This window comes from Silene latifolia, chromosome 11 (genome assembly GCF_048544455.1).
Source record: "Silene latifolia isolate original U9 population chromosome 11, ASM4854445v1, whole genome shotgun sequence".
Lineage (NCBI taxonomy): Eukaryota > Viridiplantae > Streptophyta > Magnoliopsida > Caryophyllales > Caryophyllaceae > Silene > Silene latifolia.
Window position 1 is genome coordinate 76,615,449 of NC_133536.1, and position 23,189 is coordinate 76,638,637.

At 40.8% G+C, this 23,189-nt stretch overlaps 2 protein-coding genes across 2 annotated transcripts in view; both read left to right on the forward strand.

The window, feature by feature from the left end:
* Positions 1 to 16,189, forward strand: part of LOC141613573 (uncharacterized) — a 29,769-nt gene extending 13,580 nt beyond the window's left edge. The window contains exons 2-5 of the mRNA XM_074432313.1: positions 2,870 to 3,652; positions 3,848 to 4,568; positions 4,827 to 5,317; positions 16,040 to 16,189. Of these exons, the coding sequence (XP_074288414.1) occupies positions 2,870 to 3,652; positions 3,848 to 4,568; positions 4,827 to 5,317; positions 16,040 to 16,189 (2,145 nt within the window). The remainder of the gene's footprint in view (positions 1 to 2,869; positions 3,653 to 3,847; positions 4,569 to 4,826; positions 5,318 to 16,039) is intronic.
* Positions 16,190 to 18,426: 2,237 nt separating this feature from the next.
* On the forward strand, positions 18,427 to 23,081 carry LOC141613575 (uncharacterized). Its single transcript, XM_074432314.1, has 5 exons — positions 18,427 to 19,023; positions 19,126 to 19,306; positions 19,487 to 19,553; positions 19,735 to 19,966; positions 22,929 to 23,081. The coding sequence occupies exons 1-5, from the start codon at positions 18,427 to 18,429 to the stop codon at positions 23,079 to 23,081; spliced, it is 1,230 nt and encodes a 409-aa protein (XP_074288415.1).
* Positions 23,082 to 23,189: the final 108 nt, after the last annotated feature.

A 23,189-nucleotide genomic window follows, 5' to 3' on the forward strand; every position in this document is an offset into this window, starting at 1 on the left:
TTGAGCTCTTATATAAGTAATGTTATAGCTGTGAGGTCATAACCTTACCAATGTAAAAAGTCCATTCTGACGTTACCATTACGAGATAATCACCTACGCTATTCTAATCTTCGTTAGGAGATCTTCGAGTGTAGGCTACTTCATTATTCAAGCTTGATCAATCTTTAGATGAGCTTTATCTTCTCATGACGCTTGAATAACTCTTTCAGTATCTTGTAATATCTTTATCCGTGATTGAGGGCTTGATCACAATATGTTCTTGTATACTTCCGTCACAATTCTTTAATGCTTGCGATTAGTAAGTCCAATCTAAAAGACTAAACAAACAATTACGCGCAACGAGTATATAGAATATAAAGTACTCTTGACATCATCAAAACATAAACATATATCCTATATGGTTCAACATCTGGGGATCATCATCCTCTGGTTGCCTCTGAGTCAGTGGTTTTGGATATGATTCGGAGTTTCCCTCGTGGTACTTCTTGTGGGAGGGATGGTTTCCGTGCCCAGCACCTTATGGATTGTTTGAGTGGCGCTGCTGTCCCTATTTCTGATGAGTTGATCACTTCTATTACTAGGGTGGTTAATCTTTTTCTTTAGGGTCGGTGCCCTCTTGCTTTGGGAGAGTACATTGCCAGCGCCCCTCTCACGCCGCTTATGAAACCAGGTGGCGGGGTCCGTCTTATTGATGTTGGCACAGTCTGGAGACGGCTTGTCTCTAAGGTTGGTGCTTTTATGGTGGGTCCTTCTTTGTCGTCTTATTTTTGCTGGTTTACAGTTTGGGGTGGGTGTGTCCGGTGGAGGAGAGGCTATCTTACATGCCTTGAACCGGCTCACTGAGGCTCGGGGTGCTGAGGCGAGACTTTCCATGTTACTGGTTGATTTCCAGAATGCTTTCAACCTTGTTGATCGTACGACCATGCTTCAGGAAGTCCGCCGACGTTGCCCGGTTCTCTCCCGTTGGGTAGAGTTTTGTTATTCCAGCCCTACCCGTCTTTTTTATGGGGAGCATTGCTTGTGGTCTTGTCAGGGAGTGCAGAAGGGTGATCCTTTGGGTCCGTCGCTTTTCGCATTGGTTTTGCATCCCTTAGTATGCAAAATCCGGGACACTTTTGACCTCACTATGCAGACATGGTACTTGGATGATGGCACCATTGTGGGGGATACTTTGGAGGTGGGGAAGGTCTTGGATTTGATTATAGTGGATGGCCCCCGTTTTAGACTACACCTTAATGTCTCCAAGACGGAGGTCTTTTGGCCTGTTGAGGATCCTCAGTGTCGGCTCCCTGTGGTTTTCCCCCCCTCTATTGCTCGGCCCGTGAGGGGTGTTACAGTTTTGGGTGGACCTGTCAGTACTTGCCCTGGTTTTGGCAGTGAGATTATGGCGAGGAGAGTAACTAGGACCATTGAGCTAATGGACTTGGTTGCGAGGATTGAGGACCTGCAATGTGAGTTGCTTCTACTTCGAGCTTGTACTGGTATTTCTAAGCTCTATTTCTCCCTTCGTACTTGCTCCCCTAGTGTTTTTGGGTCCGTCCATCTTCCTTTTGATGCTGCTCTTCGTTCCAGCTTGGAACGTATCGTCACCGCGTCCGGCCCGGTTTTGGGATTGGCGGTGGCGCTTGCTACTTTCCTTTTCATCTTGGTGGTCTTGGTGTCTATGCGGCGGGGATGTTTTATATTACGCTTTTATTGCGTCCCGTTTGCGATCTCACGATTTGCGAGGCTAAGCTCCTCGGACCCTCTGGTATTGTAGCTGTTGGCCCTGCTTTTGATGATGCCGCGAGAGGTTTTCTGCGACTATAGGCTCTGGTATCTTAGGTAACCCTAGTGAAATTGCTGCCCCCAAACTTATGAAGAAATTGGCAGACATTTATTTCGCGACGGTTCTTTCTTTGCCTCGAGTCTGTTTTCTCTTTGACACCACGCTTGACTTGCTTTGTGGCGATCTCGGCAGGTTCCCACTCCTCTGATTGGTTGCGTGCGGTTCCTATCTCGGGGTTGGGTCAGACTATGAACGGAAGGACTTACCGTAGTGTGCTTGGGTATCGTCTGGGTGTTCCGTTATTCGCGGTCTCTAGGCCATGTCCAGCTTGCTCTCGGGTTTTTGATGATGATGTTTTTGGGGACCACGCTGTTTCTTGTACTGGTACTGTGGGCGTAAAACATTGCCATAACCTCGTCCGCGACACTCTTTTCGACATCTGCTATAGATCTGGTATTTCTGCGGGAAAGGAGGTTGATATTGGTTTGGTTGACGGGCATGGGGGTTCTCTTCGTCCTGCGGATTTGCTGCTTTATTCTTGGGACAGGGGGCGTGATGTGTGCCTTGACTTGACCGACTCTTCTCCTTTGACTCAGACTGGGATGACGAATTTTGTGCCTGGCCGGGTTGTTCGATCTTTGCTCGGCGTAAGTGTGCTAAGTACGGGGATTTGTGCGCGGCTGCGGGTTATGGTTTCCTTCCCTTCTCTTTCTCATCACTTGGGGAGTTGGGTTCGGATGTTGTTGCCTTGCTCAAGCGGATCCAGAAATTCTCGGTATCTCAGGATGCGGGGGCTCGAGTGGCCGCTTACATTTTTACTAGACTTAGCTTTGCTGTTGCTAAGGGTGTGGGAGCCCAGCTTGTTTCTCGGCTCCCCACCAATTTCATGTAAACTTTTTTTTTTCTATTAATGATAGCTGCGCGCAACTTTTCAAAAAAAAAAAAAAAAAAAAAAAATAATAATAATAATAATAATAATAATAAAAAAAAAAAAAAAAAAATAATAATAATAATAATAATAATAATAATAATAATAATAATAATAATAATAATAATAATAATAATCTTGAGTGTAAGAGCGCTGTCAGGCGGTTGCGTCAGGAGGGGAGTATTTCTAGTGCTCTTCTTGCTTGGGGTGTGTCTGGTGGCAGTCTGCAGCTGTTGCGGGAGACCTTGGATGAGGTACCTCCGTCGTTTCAGGTGGAGGATGATCTTGATTTGAGTGACCTAAATCTTCGGCAATGCCGAAGGAAGATTTGTGATGGTCATTATACTGCTGTTGTGCGGGTGCTTACTTCATCAGGCATTGCTCCTTACTCTGTTTCCACTCTTGTGGCCTTGCAGGATAAGCATCCGGTTGCCTCATCTCCCTCTTTGCCTTCTTTATCTGTTGATCATCATCCTCTTGTTGCTTCTTCGGCTGTTGTTTTGGATATGATTAGGAGTTTCCCGAGGGGCACGTCGTGTGGGAGGGATGGTTTCCGGGCTCAGCATCTTTTGGATTGTTTGGGGAGTGATGTTGTGGCTATCTCTGACGAATTGATCGCCTCTATTTCTCGGGTGGTCAATCTTTTCCTTGAGGGTCGTTGCCCTCCGGTTCTGGGTGAGTACATTGCCAGCGCCCCTCTCACTCCGCTCGTGAAACCGGGTGGGGGTATTCGTCCTATAGCTGTTGGCACTATTTGGAGACGTCTTGTCTCAAAGGTTGGTGCTTGTTTGGTCGGTCCTTCTTTATCGGGGTATTTTGCAGGTCTTCAGTTTGGGGTTGGGGTGTCCGGTGGAGGAGAGGTTATCCCGCATGCCTTGAACCGGCTTGTTGAGGCTCGTGGCGGTGATGTGGGTCTTTCTATGTTGTTGGCCGATTTCCAGAATGCCTTCAACCTCGTTGATCGTTTGACCATGTTATAGGAGGTTCGCAATCACTGTTCGCTTCTCTCCCGTTGGGTGGAGTTTTGTTACTCTACCCCTGCCCGGCTTTATTATGGGGAGCATAGCTTGTGGTCGTGTCGGGAGGTTCAGCAGGGTGATCCGTTGGGCCCTTTGCTTTTTGCTTTGGTACTGCATCCTTTGATTTGCAAGATCAGAGAAACATTTGACCTGAGTCTGCAGGCTTGGTATTTGGATGATGGCACTATTGTCGGGGATACTTTAGTTGTGGGGAAGGTCTTGGAGTTGATTTTGGAGGATGGGCCCCGTTATGGGCTTAATCTTAACGTTGATAAGACTGGGGTTTTTTGGCCTTCTGAGGATCCTCGCAGGCGGCATCCGGGTGTGTTCCCCCCTTCTATTGCTCGACCTTTACGTGGTGTCACTGTTTTGGGTGGTCCTGTTAGTACGTGTCCTGTTTTCGGCAGCGAGCTTGTGGCGAAGAGAGTGACTAGGACCATAGCGCTTATGGATTCGGTTGCGAGGATTGAGGACCCGCAGTGTGAGTTGCTTTTGCTACGGGCTTGTACTGGTATTTCCAAACTCTACTTTGCCTTGCGTACTTGCTCCCCTAGCGTCTTTGGGTCGGCTCGGCTTTCTTTTGATGCTGCGCTTCGTTCTAGCTTGGAGCATATTGTCACCGCTTCCGGGCCCGGTTTTAGGGATTGGCAGTGGCGCCTTGCTACGTTCCCTTTTCACCTTGGTGGGCTTGGGGTTTATGCCGTGGGGGATGTGGTGCATTATGCTTTTTTGGCTTCCCGTTTGCACTCTGCTGATTTGCAGGCTAGGCTACTTCGTCCTTCCGGTATCGTGGTTGCTGGCCCTACTTTTGATGATGCCTTGCGGGTTTTTAATGAGGCTATAGGTTCTGATTGTTTGCGCGATCCTAGTGAAATTGCTGCCCCCAAACTTATGAAGAGACTGGCAGATATTTATTTCGCGACGGTTGCGGCTTCTTCGGAGTCTGTTTTCTCTTTGTCCCCGCGTCAGTTTGCATTGTGGAAGTCTCAGCAGGGTTCTCACTCTTCCAACTGGTTGCGTGCGGTTCCTATTTCTGGGTTGGGGCAGACTATGAACGGTAGGACCTATCGTAGTTTGCTTGGTTATCGGTTAGGTGTTCCGTTGTTCGCAGTTTCTCGGCCTTGCCCTGCTTGCTCTCGGGTTTTTGCGGATGATATTTTCGGGGACCATGCTGTTTCTTGTACTAGGACTATCGGTGTTAAGCATCATCACAACCTTGTTCGTGACACTTTATCGGATATCTGCTACCGGTCTGGGATTTTAGTTGGTAAGGAGGTTGATATCAGGTTGATTGATGGGCATGGCGGACCCCTTCGTCTTGCGGATTTGCTGCTTTATTCTTGGGACAGGGGGCGAGATGTGTGTGTTGATCTGACGGGTTCTTCCCCTTTGACGCAGACAGGGCTGGCTGATTTTGTGCCTGGCCAGGTTGTTGCTGATGTTGCGCAGCGTAAGTGTGCTAAGTATAGGGACTTTTACACTGCGGCTGGTTATGGCTTCCTTCCCTTCTCTTTCTCTTCGCTTGGGGAGTTGGATTCGGATGCTATAGCCTTGCTCAAGCGAATCCAGAAATTCTCTGTGTCTCAAGATGCAGGGGCTCGTGTGGCCGCTTATATTTTTCCTAGACTTAGCTTTGCTATTGCTAAGGGGGTGGGGGCCCAGATTGTATCTCGGCTTCCCACCAATTTCTTGTAACTTTGATTTTATTTTAATGATAGTTGCGCGCATCTTATTATAAAAAATAATAATAATTACATAAAACAATCGACAGTTCGACACACAAACAAATCAAAAAGGGGAAGGGGATTGTTTATCGTGCAAAAAGGAGAACAAAGGACGCATCAGGGGTGCTAAACCGGCCCATCGGCCGTCGGCTAGGTGACCGGCCGGGGGTTCTCTAGAAGAAAAGGAGTGATTTGGTGGTAGTGGGAGCCGGTGGAGGTGTCGGCGGTCGGTGACCCGGCTGGGAACACGCGCAAAAGTCGGATTCGAAGAGATGGTATCCCCAGCCGGTTGGGAGGCAGTCGGGTAACCGGCTGGGAGTACCTATGATGCAATTGGTGATTTGAACCGGTGATGCGTGATGAATTGTGAATGAGACCGGTGCCATCGTCGGATTTTCAATGAAGAACTCGGGGATGCTGAAGTGCAAAGACGAGCTGAGTGGAGAATGAAGGAGTTGATGGTGACGGAGTTGCAGGTTACCGGAGCTTGATTAAACTCGCGTTTTGATGTCGGGTTTTGTTGCTTGATTAATGGTAAAAACGAGCTGGTGGTTGTCGTTCTACTGCTTTTCATGGAGGACGGAGTAGGTGTAACATCCCCATAAACCAAGTGCCTTACCAGGACCACCTAATGCATGGGAATGCTACCATCTCGGTTACCCGAGGTAATGTATATCAAATTGACCATACAAGAAAATACTTTAGATAATTAAGTTTAACGATTACATAACCGAAACTGTAAAGTAAAATACAACTGTTCTCAAAACTGTAAACCAACTAAGTGGAACTGCCTTAACAAACACAGCGGAAGACTAAAGACTCTGATATGTGATGACTCCATCCCCAGCTAGATCCCGCACGTATCCAAGATATACCTGCTAAACAACTACTCACCACCCCTGAATAGATCACCACAGTTTTCAAAACATTTAAACGGGGTCAGTTACTGATTACACAAAACACAGTACAAAAGATACAACACACACAAGTTCCCCAAACTCGGTCACAACTCCACACACCTGACTACACACTAAAGTGTGTAGTCCTGCCAGAATACCCATCGCAACAGATATTCCACTCCGCCAGTGGGGGACCGCAGCGGTACCCACCTAATCCCTGCTCATCTCACCCGAGCGATAACCCATGTTCCTTAATGTGCATATCCCCTCTGTGGTGGTTCCACAGAGGGCGAATCAAGGGCGTGAAGCCACTCGCGTAAGTGACTCCACTCAGCCGAGGGCGCACCTCGCGAACCATAGACAATTACACAACCAACCACATTATACAACAACAATTACCAATTACCAATTCCAATACGATGTTGATCAACAACATTAAACAACCATCAACAACAACTATGTAATCAATAACCGAGTAGGGAAACCCTACCTGGAAAGGCAAACATCAAGATCGTCACAATCAGCTAATCAAAACCGTTCTTCAATGCAATGACCTCCTATAATCACACAATCATATAATCACTAGCTAATACACATCATACTCCCAAAATCCCCCAAAATACTCAATTAGGGTTTTAAACAAAATCACGAAAAGGTATAAAAACTATACAAGGGTCCTACCGAAGACACGACGAACTCAACGGCGTAAAGAACTCAACGATCCGACGACTCTAGCTCTTAGTACTTGTTTGCAATGTGAGAAGGGAAAGCTACGTAACTTGTGGTCTCTTGTGAAAAGTTTAGAATGAAGTCAGAGTGAAAAAGAAATGACGAAATATGTCTTTATAACCTTCTCGCGTTGCTATCAAAACGCGACAAATAACCCGTAAAAAGTTACTTACTCGATCGAGTGCCCCCTACTCGATCGAGTGCCACACATACTCGATCGAGTACCCGTCAGATAGACTACTTATTCGTAACCAAAACTCACTTACTCGACAGAGTACCCAACAACACAGAAAACCGTAGTATTACAGTCTTCCCTCCTTAAAAACGAACTTCGTCCCCGAAGTTCAAACCCAACCTATAAGGCAAGGACACCTAACACTAACTCCACCAACCATGCCTACTTCCACAACACGGCTCACGATATCGTCTCAACTATAGCATAACCTCTCAATAAAAACTCCATAATACCAACCACAGTTGTCGCTACTTCCGTCTCACTAACCCATTACACTCTAGCCAAACCTACGTCAAGACAATCCACCAAGCAAGATCAACCACCAAACGGAATATTACATTCTACCACCCTTAAAATGAACTTCGTCCTCAAAGTTTACTCACACTCATAAACATCCTCATCCAACTGTCAACACTATCGAAGTATTCTCACACTCCTAAACATCACACTACTACAAGCACGGTCATGACCTCTTAACAATATCAACCACAATTCAAATCCATCCTTTATTCTCCACCAATACTCAAACTTCCAAATCTACTACAACATGTATAACCATCGAACTCTCTTTGCCGCATCCTACTCCTCTTAAGATAAATCTTACGTCCTCGTAACTCACTAATACTAGCTCCTTAACCATATCTTCTCATTATCCTCATCACCACCACATGTCAACGATAACCGACTATAACCTCAACACCTACAACCATTCCTATATTCAGGGCTCTTTTTCTCTAACAGTTCTCCTACCTCAAGTTTTTCTGCACTCCATCTACCCAATACCATAAAATCCTCAGCAAAGCCACCACACCAACTCTTTAACATTACCGCAGAACGACATACTTCTATATATATATATATATGCACTCATCCCCACGATCATAACTTACGATCAACAATTGTTACTAACACTCCTATTAGCCTAACAAGTTTTTTTTTGATGAGGAGGCGATTGAATCCCTCTGGGCCCATGCATTCCCACACCACCACATGCACCATGTAAGCCACCCCCTACGACGCTGCTGTAATACCCCGTAATTTAGTAAATGTGATATTAATAATTTATACATTTTTAAATAATTAATTACAGCAATTATAATTAATAAATCAAAATAAGACGAGAATTATAATAAAATAATAAATGAGTCGGGAAAGGAGATGTGCCGAGTAAATTGGAAGTGTAGATGGGCGAAGCTTGTGTAGTAGTTGTATAGCCCATGTAGAATAATAATAATAATAATAATAATAATAATAATAATAATAATAATAATAATAATAATAATAATAATAATAATAATAATAATAATAATAATAATAATAATAATAATAATAATAATAATAATAATAATAATAATAATAATAATAATAATAATAATAATCGTATTTCATAATAATAATAGTAATAAGGTAAGTACGTGGTTTCCTAATTGCTCTCTTATAGATCTAAACCTACCCCATAAACAGAGATAAATATCTTCCCTAGTTTATCATATGCAAACTGAAAATTTGAGAGAAGAGGAGGAGACGTAGAAGGAATAAAGACGGAATTTACATCGCTAATTAACTCGAGGTAAGACCGTCTCATGTATACTCTTTCCTACGCTATAACTTGTAAACTAGACCACCGTAGGACAAGCCGTGACCATAGTTGTGACCGTGGACAACCAGGGACCCCTGATGACCTGATTTGATCAATGTTGACCATCGGGTGAGGGTGGTTTCAGGCGAGTTTCGAGGGGTGGTTGTGTTGCGGGTTTTGTGATGTTTTGAACCGTTCTTAAGCGTGACTGACCTGGGTTGTTTAGGGGAGATACCAAGGGTGTAGTCGACCACCTTGGGTGGTATGGGTCGTTTTATGGTGGTGGGTTGCGGTGATGGTGGCCGGAAATGCGAAGGTGAGAGTGTAGGTCGTATTTAGGAGTAAAACTCAGATTTACACCCCTTGCCGTGACTCGTTTGATTCGGACCTGGGTTGGTTGGGACCGTGGAGGAGAGGCGAGTTGATTGGTGGTGGTTGTATGGTCCGAGGTGGGACCATGGTGGCAGGGTGGCCGAAAAAGCATGAAACACGGGAGGGGTTATAAGGGTATTGTTACTGCTGTTGTAGAATCTGGTGGGTTGTCGTGAGTAGTTGTGGCAGGTGGTGGGACCACCGTGGGTCAAGGGAGACCACGGTGGTGGTAGGGTGGTGAGTATGCATATTGCGTTGGTTTGTGTCGGGTTTTCGGGGGACTGTTTTGGACGTGTAATTGGGGGTTGCATGGGACGTTTTAGCAGGTGTTAGGTGGTTGTCGGGATACGTCGTAGTGCGGGCTTGAGATGGAAGGCGGTGATGGTGTCGCTGGTGGTTTGTGGTGTCGGGAAAAGGAGGTTGAAGAAAGGGTGTGTACATGGTTTGTAAACACGGTTGAAGGAAGGGTGTGTTGCTAATTTTAGTAAGTGTGTGGGTTGTCTCACTTGGATTCGTGGGTCATGGGTATTAGTTTATAGGTTTGACTTGTTTATTTTAAGACGGGTTTTTACGTAATAACTCATACGAGAAATAATTAATATAATAAAATTATATTTGATTAAATTATAATAATGTATTGGATAATTAATAATTAAATAATTAAAATATTATTTATATATAAGTGACGGACTTTTGGAACGGGTTTCTTGAAGAATACTTTTAGTAGATTGCGTTAATTGGATTTGCTATTGGATTATATTTGCTGCAAGTTTGGAAACTACTCAATCTTGTCTTATTTATGTATTTATAGAAGATAGATTAAATGTGTGTTGGGGTGAACTGGTGACAGTGATCTTTTGTTATCTTGCTGGATTTTCTGTCTTATGCCATTATTCTATATCATGTTGGTTTGGTTATATTACTGAGACCGTTATTATTATCGATTGTTGTTGGAGTTGCGAGATGAGTTTTGTGTGTATCGAGACTGTGTATCTGAGGCCGGACAGTGTGTTCTGTAGTATGACTGTGTGTCTACAAGTGGAGTATGACTGTGTGTCTAGAAGTGGAGTATGATTGTGTGTCTAGAAGTGGCTGTGTGCCTTGTGGCTGTGTGCTGCGGTGTGGAGTGAACGACATTGTACTGGTAGAGTTTATTTGTGTATCGGTGATATTACAGGTTGCTTAATTCTTATTCATTAATTAGTTTCTTACTCAACCTCGTAGTTGACAGTGTATTCGTGAACACCTGTGATGAACCATAATGGGGAGCAGATTTGACAGGTACTAAAGATTAGCTGACTTGGGAGCATTGGACGTGAGCAAGACTTGGACCATAATTGTTGTCTAGATCACTTAGTTGACTTGTACAACTTTATTTATGTAATTTCCGCTGCGTAGTATATTGTAATGTTAAGATTTAAATTTAATCGGTTGGCAATATAATAAAATCATTATTTCAGTTAAAGTTATTAAAGTACTTTGGTTTGTTTTAATTTGTATCATTTACCTCGGGCAACCGAGATGGTAACAGCCCTATTAGTTTGGAATGTCTTGCTAAAAGCTCCTAAATAAATGGGGGTGTTACAGCTGCAGTGGCCAAGTGATCATCGCCCCAACTGGTAGTGGAACCCGAGACCTCTCAACTCCTGCATTTCTGCAAGCTTTAAGGTTTAACCTGGCTACCACTGGACTAACACCACTTGGTTTTAGCCTCTCAAGTTCTTTTCTTTTATTACTACAAAACTCGCCCATAAGTTAACTTGATACTAATTCCCAACACCCTATACTCACTGTCCCAATAAATATTACGAACCACTTGCCGCTTCCAGCATAGCACACACGTTTCACAAAACTCTTACCACAACCATGTCCACCAATGCCTCATCTAAAACAAGATCAAAAGTACTCTAACAACCTCTCACAACTGTGTCCCATCAATAAAATATTACTATACCATGCCCAACTCTCTTTCATATCATATTCTACCCTCACTCCCAAGCCGACACTGGTAAGAATCATCATTAAAGAAAACAACCGTCTATATGTCCAAACCGAAACTCGTAGGAAACAACAGTAAACAAAACAACAATCTATGTATAACTGGTATGTACTTTTGAAAACGCGTCTCGTAATCATCCTGCCTACTCCACCACAACCGATGACGGCATCGCAACACCGTAACCAACAGCTGCACTGCAGCGCGAAAATACCCGCATCACAACACGAAGTACCGTGCCTGGATCACCACTTGAGGCACAGCAACCACATCGATAGTCATCGCAACTTATACAACCCCATAAACACTGACTCGGTATAACTTCCTGGACAAGAAACTTACTCAAAACCGCTTTACTAGATCACAACGCAACATATCATACGGAATAAACAGATACTAACCTTATGAATATCACCCATACCATTACACAGAATAAACATATATCATGAATAAACATACAAGTATAACTAGCCATGCAAGATCACCCAAACTATCACTTTTAAATATCATTCCACTAGGTTACCGTACCCAACATATATTACAGAACATTCAGATAACAACTTTATAACTATCACACCATACCACTTCTCGTGAGGTTAGGACCTCACACAAACATTTATACACATCATAGACCCATAATCACATCCAACTAGTCAATCGTGATCACATACGTTACCACTTGATAAAGGTTACCTCTCGCCCGGGCTTAACTCGTATGCCCCTCATAACACATTCTCCCATTCGCATAACCATCACTTCCTGCCAACTATAACCATACCGCTAATACTCCACTACTAGCAACCGCCTCCTATAACCACATCTTATACTTCCTCACAAGTCACAACCGTACATATCAATCCGGCCTCTACAAAATCAACCTCTTTAGAATTGCTATCTTTCTTAACTATCATCACCCTTAACCGTTAGTGACAACACTACACACCACTATTCGTATAACAAATCTCTTACACTTACCTCTAAATATAACAGTTCCTTTCCTATCTTCGGTTAGCATTCCAAATAACGAACGTCAAATCCATCAACAAAATTTACCTCAACATTCTTCCGAATTCTATCCTTAATTGTATCGTCACCTAACTCTCCACCAAAATCTCATATCATGCAGATACTCTACCAACTTCTTACTCCCTTAATTCCTCGAAACTCAGGACTAACATGTTGTCCTGAAACTCCTATATAACCATTAACTCACATCCTCATGATAGTGTCATACATCTCGACGATTCCTTACTTCTATATTACATACTCCGGTCAACATTCTCCTAGTTTATTTCCCTCATTCTTTTGTTTTTATACTCGACAAAATAAATTAACAATTCAACTCCTTATTCCTTCTACCTAACTCTTTAGTTCTCCTGTTACCTTATCATTGCTCCAAAACTTAAATCCCTTTATTTCATATCAGTACCATCTCACTCTTTTTTACCATGAATCTTCTCTCATCATGCTATCACTCACACTTGTCACCAATCTGTCCACACAAGCCAAGTTTACTCTCCATTTTTTTTTCTAGAAACCAAAACTCATTTCATACCATTAATTACCTATGGAAATCACACACTAGGTTCACCTCTTAATAAACCAAATTCCCCAAACACTCTCACTATCTACAAATCCACGTCACGACATACTCAATCTAAGTTCTCTATACACCATTCTTTTCCATCTATCTACAACGAGCTTTCCATTACATATATTCTTAACCAACCCAGTTATAACTACCTTCATAATCCTTAAACATCCCAAGTTACCACCAATTGCATCCTTCATTTCAATCTTTTCATTCTCACGTTCCATAAACTTACATCACCCCCTTACCCATATTCACTTACTTTTACATTAATCAACACGCCATCATATCACTCACCACATCTCACAAAACATGCTCCAGGCCTCAATAAGCTCATTAACCTCCCTTTTTCTTTTTCCACCATCCATCCAACCACATATAACTCAGGTCCTCCCCACCAAACTCATGCCCATCATAAGGTGCTTCTCTTACATCATAAGATTGGGTAACTTATGCATCAAGACCAACACATATGTAAAACAATGCATAAAGAAGCAAAAGGACACCTTTGAATTAAACATAATATGTGACGAAGTCAAAAGATAAGCATATGACTCAAAACATGGGTCACTAGATCGAGTTCAGCCAACTCGATCGAGTAGGTGAAGGTCAGAAGCGCGTACAACAAATTACCAAGGCTAATCAATCGAGTAAGGGGTACTCAATCGAGTAAGGGCCACTCGATCGAGTACCCTACGCATTTCTCAACATTGTCCCATTTTCGTAAAACGGTAATATCTCAAACGTTTCTTGCTCATTTTTGGCGTGTGACCTATCGTTAGAATCTTAAAAGAACACGCTATCACCTCCAAGTAGAATCATATCAAAATCATATATACATCTCAAGTTATAACAGTTTAAAGACAACTTCTTTGTAATTGAACAACATAACTATTTGATTTCCCTTTCAAACAACTTAAACATCAACAAAGTGAACAAAAGTGACTCGATACTTGTAAAACCAGTATCCCTAACCAAATGTTACTATCTACCAAAAGCCAGACAATAACATCTATCATGCTCATATAATATTCAACTTATCAATCATGTATTACCCGCATGCTTTAACTTTATAACTTTTCGTAAAACAAAACATACTTATACATTACAACTCCAATTCCCATGTGCCTAATACAACAATATTACAACTCCACTTTGTCACCTAAACATATTCTTAATCACGAAATTCATATTCTTATGCAATTGCCATTCTATCTTTTCCAATCAATTCATCCACTTCAACTACATTCTTCATCCAACATGTGCATATGAAACAACAGTAAACAAGTATATAACTTTATTATATAACTTTACGCAAACAAAATCATGTATAATCATATCACATCCCCTAATCACATGTTACTAGTATAACCACATTATAAATTCTCCCTTTAATCACATAACATGCTCTTAATCATAAATCATTTTCTTCTGCAGTAATTACTTCATCTTTTTCCACCACATCCTCCATTAACTCGCATCTCATTCATCCATCATATTCATATCAACATTATTAAACACATAGCGATCCCATGATACCCCATAGTGGCCGGTTTAAAGTTGTAGGGCGAGTTCGCGACTTTAGGACGTCTCCCAAGTCTTTGCATTAGCTCCTAACAACTCCTGCCCGGGTTCATTTTATTATGACTTCCTAAATTCATTGGGTTCATTAGTTACAGGTTCCAAAATCGTCGCTCTGATACCACTTAGTAACACCCTCATACACCAAGTGCGTTACCAGGACCACTTAATGCATGGGAATGCTACCATCTCCGTTACCCGAGGCAATGTATATCAAATTAACCATAAAAGAACATACTTTATATAATTAAGTTTAATGATTACATAACTAAAACTGTAAAGTAAAATACAACTGTTCTCAAAACTGTAAACCAACTAAGTGGAACTGCCTTAACAAACACAGCGGAAGACTAAAGACTCTGATATGTGATGACTCCATCCCCAGCTAGATCACGCGCGTATCCAAGATATACCTGCTAAACAACTGCTCACCACCCCCGAATGGATCACCAAATGTTTTAAAACATTTAAACGGGGTCAGTTACTGATTACACAAAACACAATACAAAAGATACAACACACACAAGTTCCCCAAACTCCGTCACAACTCCACACACCTGACTACACACTAAAGTGTGTAGTCCTGCCAGAATACCCATCGCAGCAGATATTCCACGCCGCCAGTGAGGGACCGTAGCCATACCCACCTAATCCCCGCTCATCTCATCCGAGCGATAACGCATGTTCCTTAATGTCCACATCCCCTCTGTGGCGGGTTCCACAGAGGGTAAATCAAGGGCGTGAAGCCACTCCCGCAAGTGACTCCACTCAGCCGAGGGCGCACCTCGCGAACCATAGACAATTACACAATCAACCACATTATACAACAACAATTACCAATTACCAATTCCAATACGATATAGATCAACAACATTAAACAACCATCAACAACAATTATGTAATGAATAACCGAGTAGGGAAACCCTACCTTGAATGGAAAACATCAAGATCGTCACAGTCAGCTAATCAAAACCGTTCTTCAACGGAATCACCTCCTATAATCACACAATCATACAATCATTATCTAATACACATCATACTCCCAAAATCCCCCAAAATACCCAATTAGGGTTTTAAACAAAATCACGAAAGGGTATAAAAACTATACAAGGATCTTACCCGCGACATGACGAACTCAATGGCGTAAAGAACTCAACGATCCGATGACTCTAGCCCTTAGTATTTGATAGCAATGTGAGAAGGGAAAGCTACGTGACTTGTGTTCTCTTGTGAAAAGTTTAAAATGAAGTCATAGTGAAAAAGAAATGACGAAATATGTCTTTATAACCTTCTCGCGTTGCTATCAAAACCTGACAAATAACCCGTAAAAAGTAACTTACTCGATCGAGTAAGTTACTTACTCGATCGAGTACCCGTCAGACAGACTACTGATTCGTAACCAAAACTCACTTACTCGACAGAGTAAGCCTTACTCGATAGAGTACCCAACAACATAGAAAACCGTAGTATTACAGTAGGTGATTAGAATGGTGATGGAGAATTTGTGTTGAATAATGGATACTTACTATTTGACAACAAACCTGTTATTGTGAATGAATGGAGACCTGAGACTGAACTGATTAAACACGATGTAAAACGTGTACCGATTTGGATGAAGATATATGGCTTAGATGTGAAATTCTGGGGTGTGGAGAGCCTTAAGAAAATTTTTGGAGTAGTTGGCAAATTCATCAAAAGTGATGATGCTACTTTCCATAAGAACTTCTTAGGCTTTTCACGCTTGTTGATTGAAGTTGAGATTGGTTAGCAGTTTCCAAATGAAATCAAATTCTTGGATGAACATGGACAAACCCAGACTATCAGGGTAGTATATGATTGGCTTCCTATGTCATGTACTACCTGCAAAGAGATGGGGCATGTGTCTAAGGATTGTAGGAAGGGAACTAGGAAAGTGAATGTTAAGAAAGTCTGGAAACCTAGGGGTGCAGGAGCTAAACAGCGTGCTCCTATTCAGAAACCTAAACCTGCTCCTAAGGGTATAGTACCTGAAAAGAGGGCTGGCCCTGTTAATGTAACTCCAGCTCCTCCTAGGGTGGTGATGACTCCAGTCTTAGTGCAGAAAACCCCTGTGGTGGAGAGCTTTATACCTAGGAGATTCAATACAAAATTGATGAGGACTGATAAGGGTGAAAAGAGAAGTTTCCCTCCTAGAGGAGTTTCTTTTATGGAGGCTTTGTCCCACTCTTTGCAACGTTCTAGGCTAGGTATCTCTGGGTTAGTTGAAAAAGGGGAATCTAGAAAACACACCTCTGAATATAGGTAGTTGTGGTATGTGGAACATTAGAGGTATGAATAACCTAAATAAACAGCAGGAAATAAGGAGATTCCTTCTCCATATTAAAGTAGGGTTATTTGGTTTGTTGGAAACAAAAATAAAGAGTAGGAATTGGAATAGTGTTAGAGTTAACCTGTGTAATGACTGGGCCATATGTATCAATACTATCCTTCATAAAGGAGGTAGAATCTGGCTCATATGGGACCCTAGTGCTTATCATGTTGAAGTTTGTGATGTGTCCATTCAGTGTATCCATTCCAGGGTAGTGGATAAGGCTAGAAAGACTGTTTTATGGTTCACTGTTGTTTATGGATTGAATCATCCTAGTAAGGGAGAGGATCTTTGGAATAACATGAGAAGGTATCATGGAAGTGTTAAGGGTCCCTGGCTTGTTGGTGGTGACTTCAATGCTGTCATGGCTAGGGATGAAAGAATAGGGGGGCTCCTGTGTCCAATGCTGAGATCAGACCTATGTTACAGGCTGTGCAGGACTATCACCTAGCTGATCTTAGTGCACACGGAGCCTTATATACGTGGTCTAATAAGCATGAGAATGGGACTAACGTTTATAGCAGATTGGACAGGGTCTTTGTTAATAATTATTGGGTTGATGCTTTCTCTGAGAGCTATGTTCATTTCTTTCCTGAGGGTATGTTTGATCACTGTCCTTGTCTTATACAGTTTGAAATGATGAGTTAGAAAAAGGGGGCTTCATTTAAATACTTTAACATGTGGTCTCTGGTATCTGATTATAAGAGTATAGTGAGAAATGGATGGCATAAGGAGGTTCAGGGTAGTTTCTAAATTGAAAGGATTAAAAGCTGGTCTGAAAAATTTAAACAAAGATCAGTTTAGTGACATTGAGAATCTTACACATGTTGCTGAGCTTTCTTTGAAACAGTTCCAAGAAATGTTGGTATTGGGCCCTTTTAATGAACAGCTTATGCAAAATGAAAGGGAGTGTGCCAATGAAGTATTTGAGTTGAGGAAAGCTAGGACTCAATATTTGAGTCAAAAAGCTAAATGTGACTGGATGAAGTTAGGGGATGATAACATTTCCTACTTTCATGCTAGTATTAAAAGAAGGAGAGCTTGAAATAGGGTATTTCAAATGAAGGACATGCATAATAACCTATGTTCTAACCCTGACAGTATACAGCAAGCATTTGAAAAATACTATAGATTTTTGTTGGGCACCTCAACCCAGGTGAGAGGTGTCAACAAAAGACTGGTGCAAGCTGGGAAGTGTGTTACAAAGGATCATTGTAGCCTGCTGATTACACCTATTACTGCTGAGGAAATTATACAGGCCATGTTTGATATACCTGGGGATAAAGCTCATGGCCTTGATCGGTACAGTAGCCAATTTTTCAAAGATAATTGGAATATTGTGGGCCCTGATGTAGTGGCAGCAGTGAAGGGAGCTATTCATTCAAGAAATTTTTTGAAACAGGTGAATAATACAATCATCACCTTAATTCCCAAAGTGGAAATGCCTGAGACAGTGTTGCAATTCAGACCCATTGCTTGTTGCAATACTGTCTATATGTGTTTGTCTAAGATGATTTATGCAAGATTAGGGAATGTTCTACCAGATATCATAAGTCCATCTCAAAGTGCCTTTATCAAAGGAAAGGATTTTGTAGGCAATATTTATTTGTCAAGACTTAATCAAACTGTACAAAAGAAGGAGTTTCTCACCTAGGATGATGATGAAGCTTGACATACAAAAAGCATATGATTCAGTGGAGTGCTTCTTTGTAAGAGAGATGATGCAGTACCTTGGTTTCCCTGAGCAGTTTATTGATATTGTAATTGAATGTGTTACAACCCCATCATATACTGTTTCTCTAAATGGGGAAAATTTTGGGTTTTTCCATGGTATGAGAGGGCTCAGACAGGGAGACCCCCTCTCTCCTCTCCTCTTCACATTATGTCTGGAGTATTTTAGCAGGGTGGTAGGAGTGGTCCAGAAACATGACATATTTAGATTTCACCCTTTGTACAATAGGATTCAGTTGACACACTTGTGTTTTGCTGATAATCTCATCTTATTCTGCAGAGGGGATAAAGCTTCCAATGAGTTGTTGTTAAGAGCTTTTGCATACTTTTCAAAAGCTTCGGGGTTAGTTATGAATAGTGGAAAATCAAGATTTTATTGTAATGGGGTTGATGATGGTTTTGTGACTGATATGGAGCAACAATCTGGAATGAAAAGAGGGACGGTTCCTTTCAAATACTTAGGTGTTAATGTGGCTCCTAAAAGATTGTCTATTCTTGATTGTAATTGTTTAGTTGAGAGGATTGTTGATAACATTTGAAGCCTAGGGCCTAGAAAGCTGTCTTATGCTGGTAGAGTGGTTGTTGATAAAGGCAGTACTAAGTAATCTTCATAACTATTGGGCTAGGATCTTTATTTTACCAAAGACAGTTATCAGGAAATTGAAGCAGTTTGTAGAGACTACCTCTGGCATGGAAATGATCATAAAGAAAATCCTGCATTGGTGTCTTGGGATCAGATATGCCATCAGAAGAAACATGGGGGTCTGGGTCTCAAGGATTTATATGTTTGGAATGTGTCTGCCATAGGTAAGTATGTATGGTGGGTGGCCATGAATACGGATCAGCTCTGGGTTCGTTGGGTTCATGCAATTTATGTCAAAGCAAAAACCTGGAAAGACTATGAACCTGGAGCTAGGACAAGCTGGGCATGGAGGAAAATCTATCATGTTATGAATATTTATAAACCCTATTTATTTTCTGACTCAGTATTAGAGCATTATACTATCAGAGATGGGTATCAGTGGCTTAGACTAGAGGGGAATATAGTCAGCTGGTATCCACGGATGCTAAACAAGTGGATTATGCCTAAAAATGGTTTTCTGTTCTGACTGGTGGCTGAGCAGAGACTGTTGACCCAGGATAGGCTGTTGAGGATGCATATCATCCATGAAAAGTGTTGTTACTTGTGTGGTGATGAAGAGGAGAATCATATGCATTTGTTTTTTTGAGTGCAGTTATAGCAGAAGGTGTATGCAGATGGTTGCAGACTGGTGTTTAATTCAGCTATCTGTCACTGATTGCATACAGTGGTGGGTGAAGTGGAAGACTCCAGCACTGAGGAGGAAGAAAGTAGTTGTTGTGATAGTTGCCTGTCTGATGGCACACATTTGGTTCAGCAGAAACAAGTGCAGACTGGACGGCTATGTTATCAGATCTGAAGTAATTTGCAGGATGGTTAAAGAGAAGGTGAATAATAGACTTATGCAATGTAACATAAGGTCTAGAAATAGTAGAGGTTTAGAGTGGATTCAGCTTATTCAAAGCTCCTAAGCAACGATATGCAGTAATGTCTAAAAATGTTAGAAAATGATCAATATGTAATGGTGTACGGGATAATTCTATTTTTAATGAGAAGCTTACATTTCCCAAAAAAAAAATGGCGATGGAGAAGGTTGATTGAGGTTGATGCTTGGGGTTGCGTCGTTGGTGATTGCTAATGGAGATGGCACGATGTCGAGTTATGTTAGCCATGGTGATGGTGAATGGACTCGAGGTGAGTGGATGGGGAGGACGAATGCTTATGATGGTGAATGACGGAGCAGCAGGTTTGTGAGATGCAGGGGAAAAAGTCAGTCTCGGAAATCGGAACTGCGTTGCTGCAAAAACTGGTGATGGCCGAAGGATTGTTGATGAATGTTGGTGATGAATAAATGGTGTACTAGGTGATGATGATGAAAGTCAATGGAGGGGTTTGTCTAAGTCAACCTTTGACTTTTGTTTTTGGTTTTCATTTAATTCACGCTTTGCTCTTTGACCCGTCTCATTTCCGTCTCGTTGTTCCTTTATCTCGAATCTTCTCTTTATTATTCCGCCTCACCTATAAATTATAATTAATAAAACAAAAGTAATATTAATATTATTAAATTCTGATTAATTATTAAATCTAATTAATACGGCTAATTATTATAAATTAGTTATAAAATGAGCTATTTACTCAATGAAGCACGCAAAATCGAGTCGGAATAAGATATAAATGCGGGATAAAAAGCGATTAAAATACTACTCATCAGCCCCTATCCCCTTGATTCTATCCACCACTTTGTCAACTAAACAACTGCAATCTAGCACTGATAGTCTTTTTGGAGCCACAGTCACTCCCAAATATTTAAAAGGAGAAGTACCTTTCTTCATTCCTTAGCTCTTTCAATCTCAGTACTCAGCCAGTCATCCATGCCATTAGAGTAAAAATTACTTACCTTTGTTCATAACCAGTCCTGAAGCTTTAGAGAAATAATCAAAAGCATTAAGTAGGAGTTCAATAGAAGCATTTTCTGCTTTGCAAAATAGAATCGGGTCATTTGCAAAACAAAGATGTGAGATTCCAATTCTCTTGCATAATGGGTGGAATCTGAACTTAGGATGCTGATGTGTCACCTTTAATACTCTACTAAGATATTCAATACACAGTGTAAACAACGAGAGGAGAGAGGATCCCCTTGTCTCAATCCTCTCTTTCCCTTAAAGAAACCAAAAGTTTCCCCATTCAGAACAATTGAGTCAGAGGGAGTAGTGATGCATTTCATAATCAAATGTACCCATTGCTGAGGAAATCCTAGATTCCTTAAAATTTCCTCCACAAAAGACCATTCAATAGAATCATAGGCTTTTTGTAGGTCAAGCTTCATCAACATTCTAGGGGAACAAGTCTTCGTCTTCCTCTTATACAACCTGATTAGGTCTTGACAAATAAGTATGTTCTCTACAACGTCCCTTCCTTGTATGAAAGCATTCGGGGATTGGCACACTATATCTGGCAAAATCCTGCTCAGTCTATTGCAGATAACCTTTGATAAGCATTTATAGGCTGTATTGCAACATGCAATAGGCCTGAATTGTATAACAGACTCAGGAATCTCCACCTTAGGCACAAGGGTAGATTTATAATCAAACAGTTCTTTTATGTAAAATATAGCTTTGATATTAAAAATATTATATAGTATCTTTGTCATAATCTTGAAAGATCTTATAATATACTTTCCTAAAATTAAAAAAGATGATGTGGACGCTCTAATATCACTCGAAAAAAGCCTCTTTTATATATAGATATAGATTAACACATCTCTAAATGCTCCCGCTTAGTTTTCGCGCCTAAGTGACACTCTGCAATAAAATATTTGCTTTCTAATTAATTGATCTCACTATCTATATTTACTCTTATTACAAAATTTACCTCTTAATTAATTATATTCCATATATATTAACGGTAATTACGGTCATAATCCTCCCATAAACTAAGAGAATAAAATTTCTCTAAAGTTCTCTCCAAAGTGCTCATGCTTAAATATGGAAATAAATTAGATTTTCATTCATTAAACTAATTTTTCATTAAAAATAATCTTTTCATCATAATCTTTTAACTAAAATAAAATAAAATTAGTATAAAACAATAAACGACTACTATACATAAACATAAACCATATAGTGGTACCCCTGTTATTAACTTCGTGACGAAAAAATAATTTGATATAATTAAAATATTTTCATAAAAAAATACATTTCAAGGAATTACTCAATTCTCTTGATTAATTTTATGAAAATTTATGAGATTTAAACCTAAAATCTATAAGTAATACAGTAAAAATCAAAAACTATATATATATATATATATATGTATATATATATATATATATGTATATATATATATATGTATATATGTATATGTATATATATATCGCACATTTACGTGGAATCTATACTGGTATATGCATTAATTACATTGAATTGTGTATAATTTAGTCCTGAATTATTAACTTAATAACCCAATAACTTGTATAAATCAAAACCCATAAAATAAACACAAATTCCTCTATACGAACACAAACTCCTATACAAAGGGGATTAAAAGTGAATAGAAATAGTCCGTCTCATTGAAGACTGTCACTATCCGTCACAAGTTGAAGACGGATAGTTTGAAGACGGATAGTGACCCTCTCACAAAATACAATTGGAGGGCAAGTGGGGTATTCATTTCACCCCACTTATACTATCCATTTGCATTTTGTGAGAGGGACACTATCCATTTCACCCCTTGTAACGAATTTGTGCAATAGAAAAGGAAGTCATGATGACGATAAGCTGCAGTCACCAACGTTCACGTAACGTTGTTTGTGCAACTTCAATATCATGCATGAATTGAATGCCTGTGCAGTTAGCCCACATAACAAAAATAGTAGGCCATATTGCTACTGTAAATGGACGGCAGACTCAAGCGTACTTACTCCCACTTAAGGATCATAATCTCGTTGTCAATCCACCCAATGGCCCACCCGATTCAACAACTCACACACAAATTCTTGTTTAAGCTCGGCATTATTCGTCTTAGTTTTAAGATGGGTTCAAATATATACCAAATCGCATTGCAAGTTACCTAGAAAAAGCCAAAAATTGTCTTTTTACCACCATTTGGTAA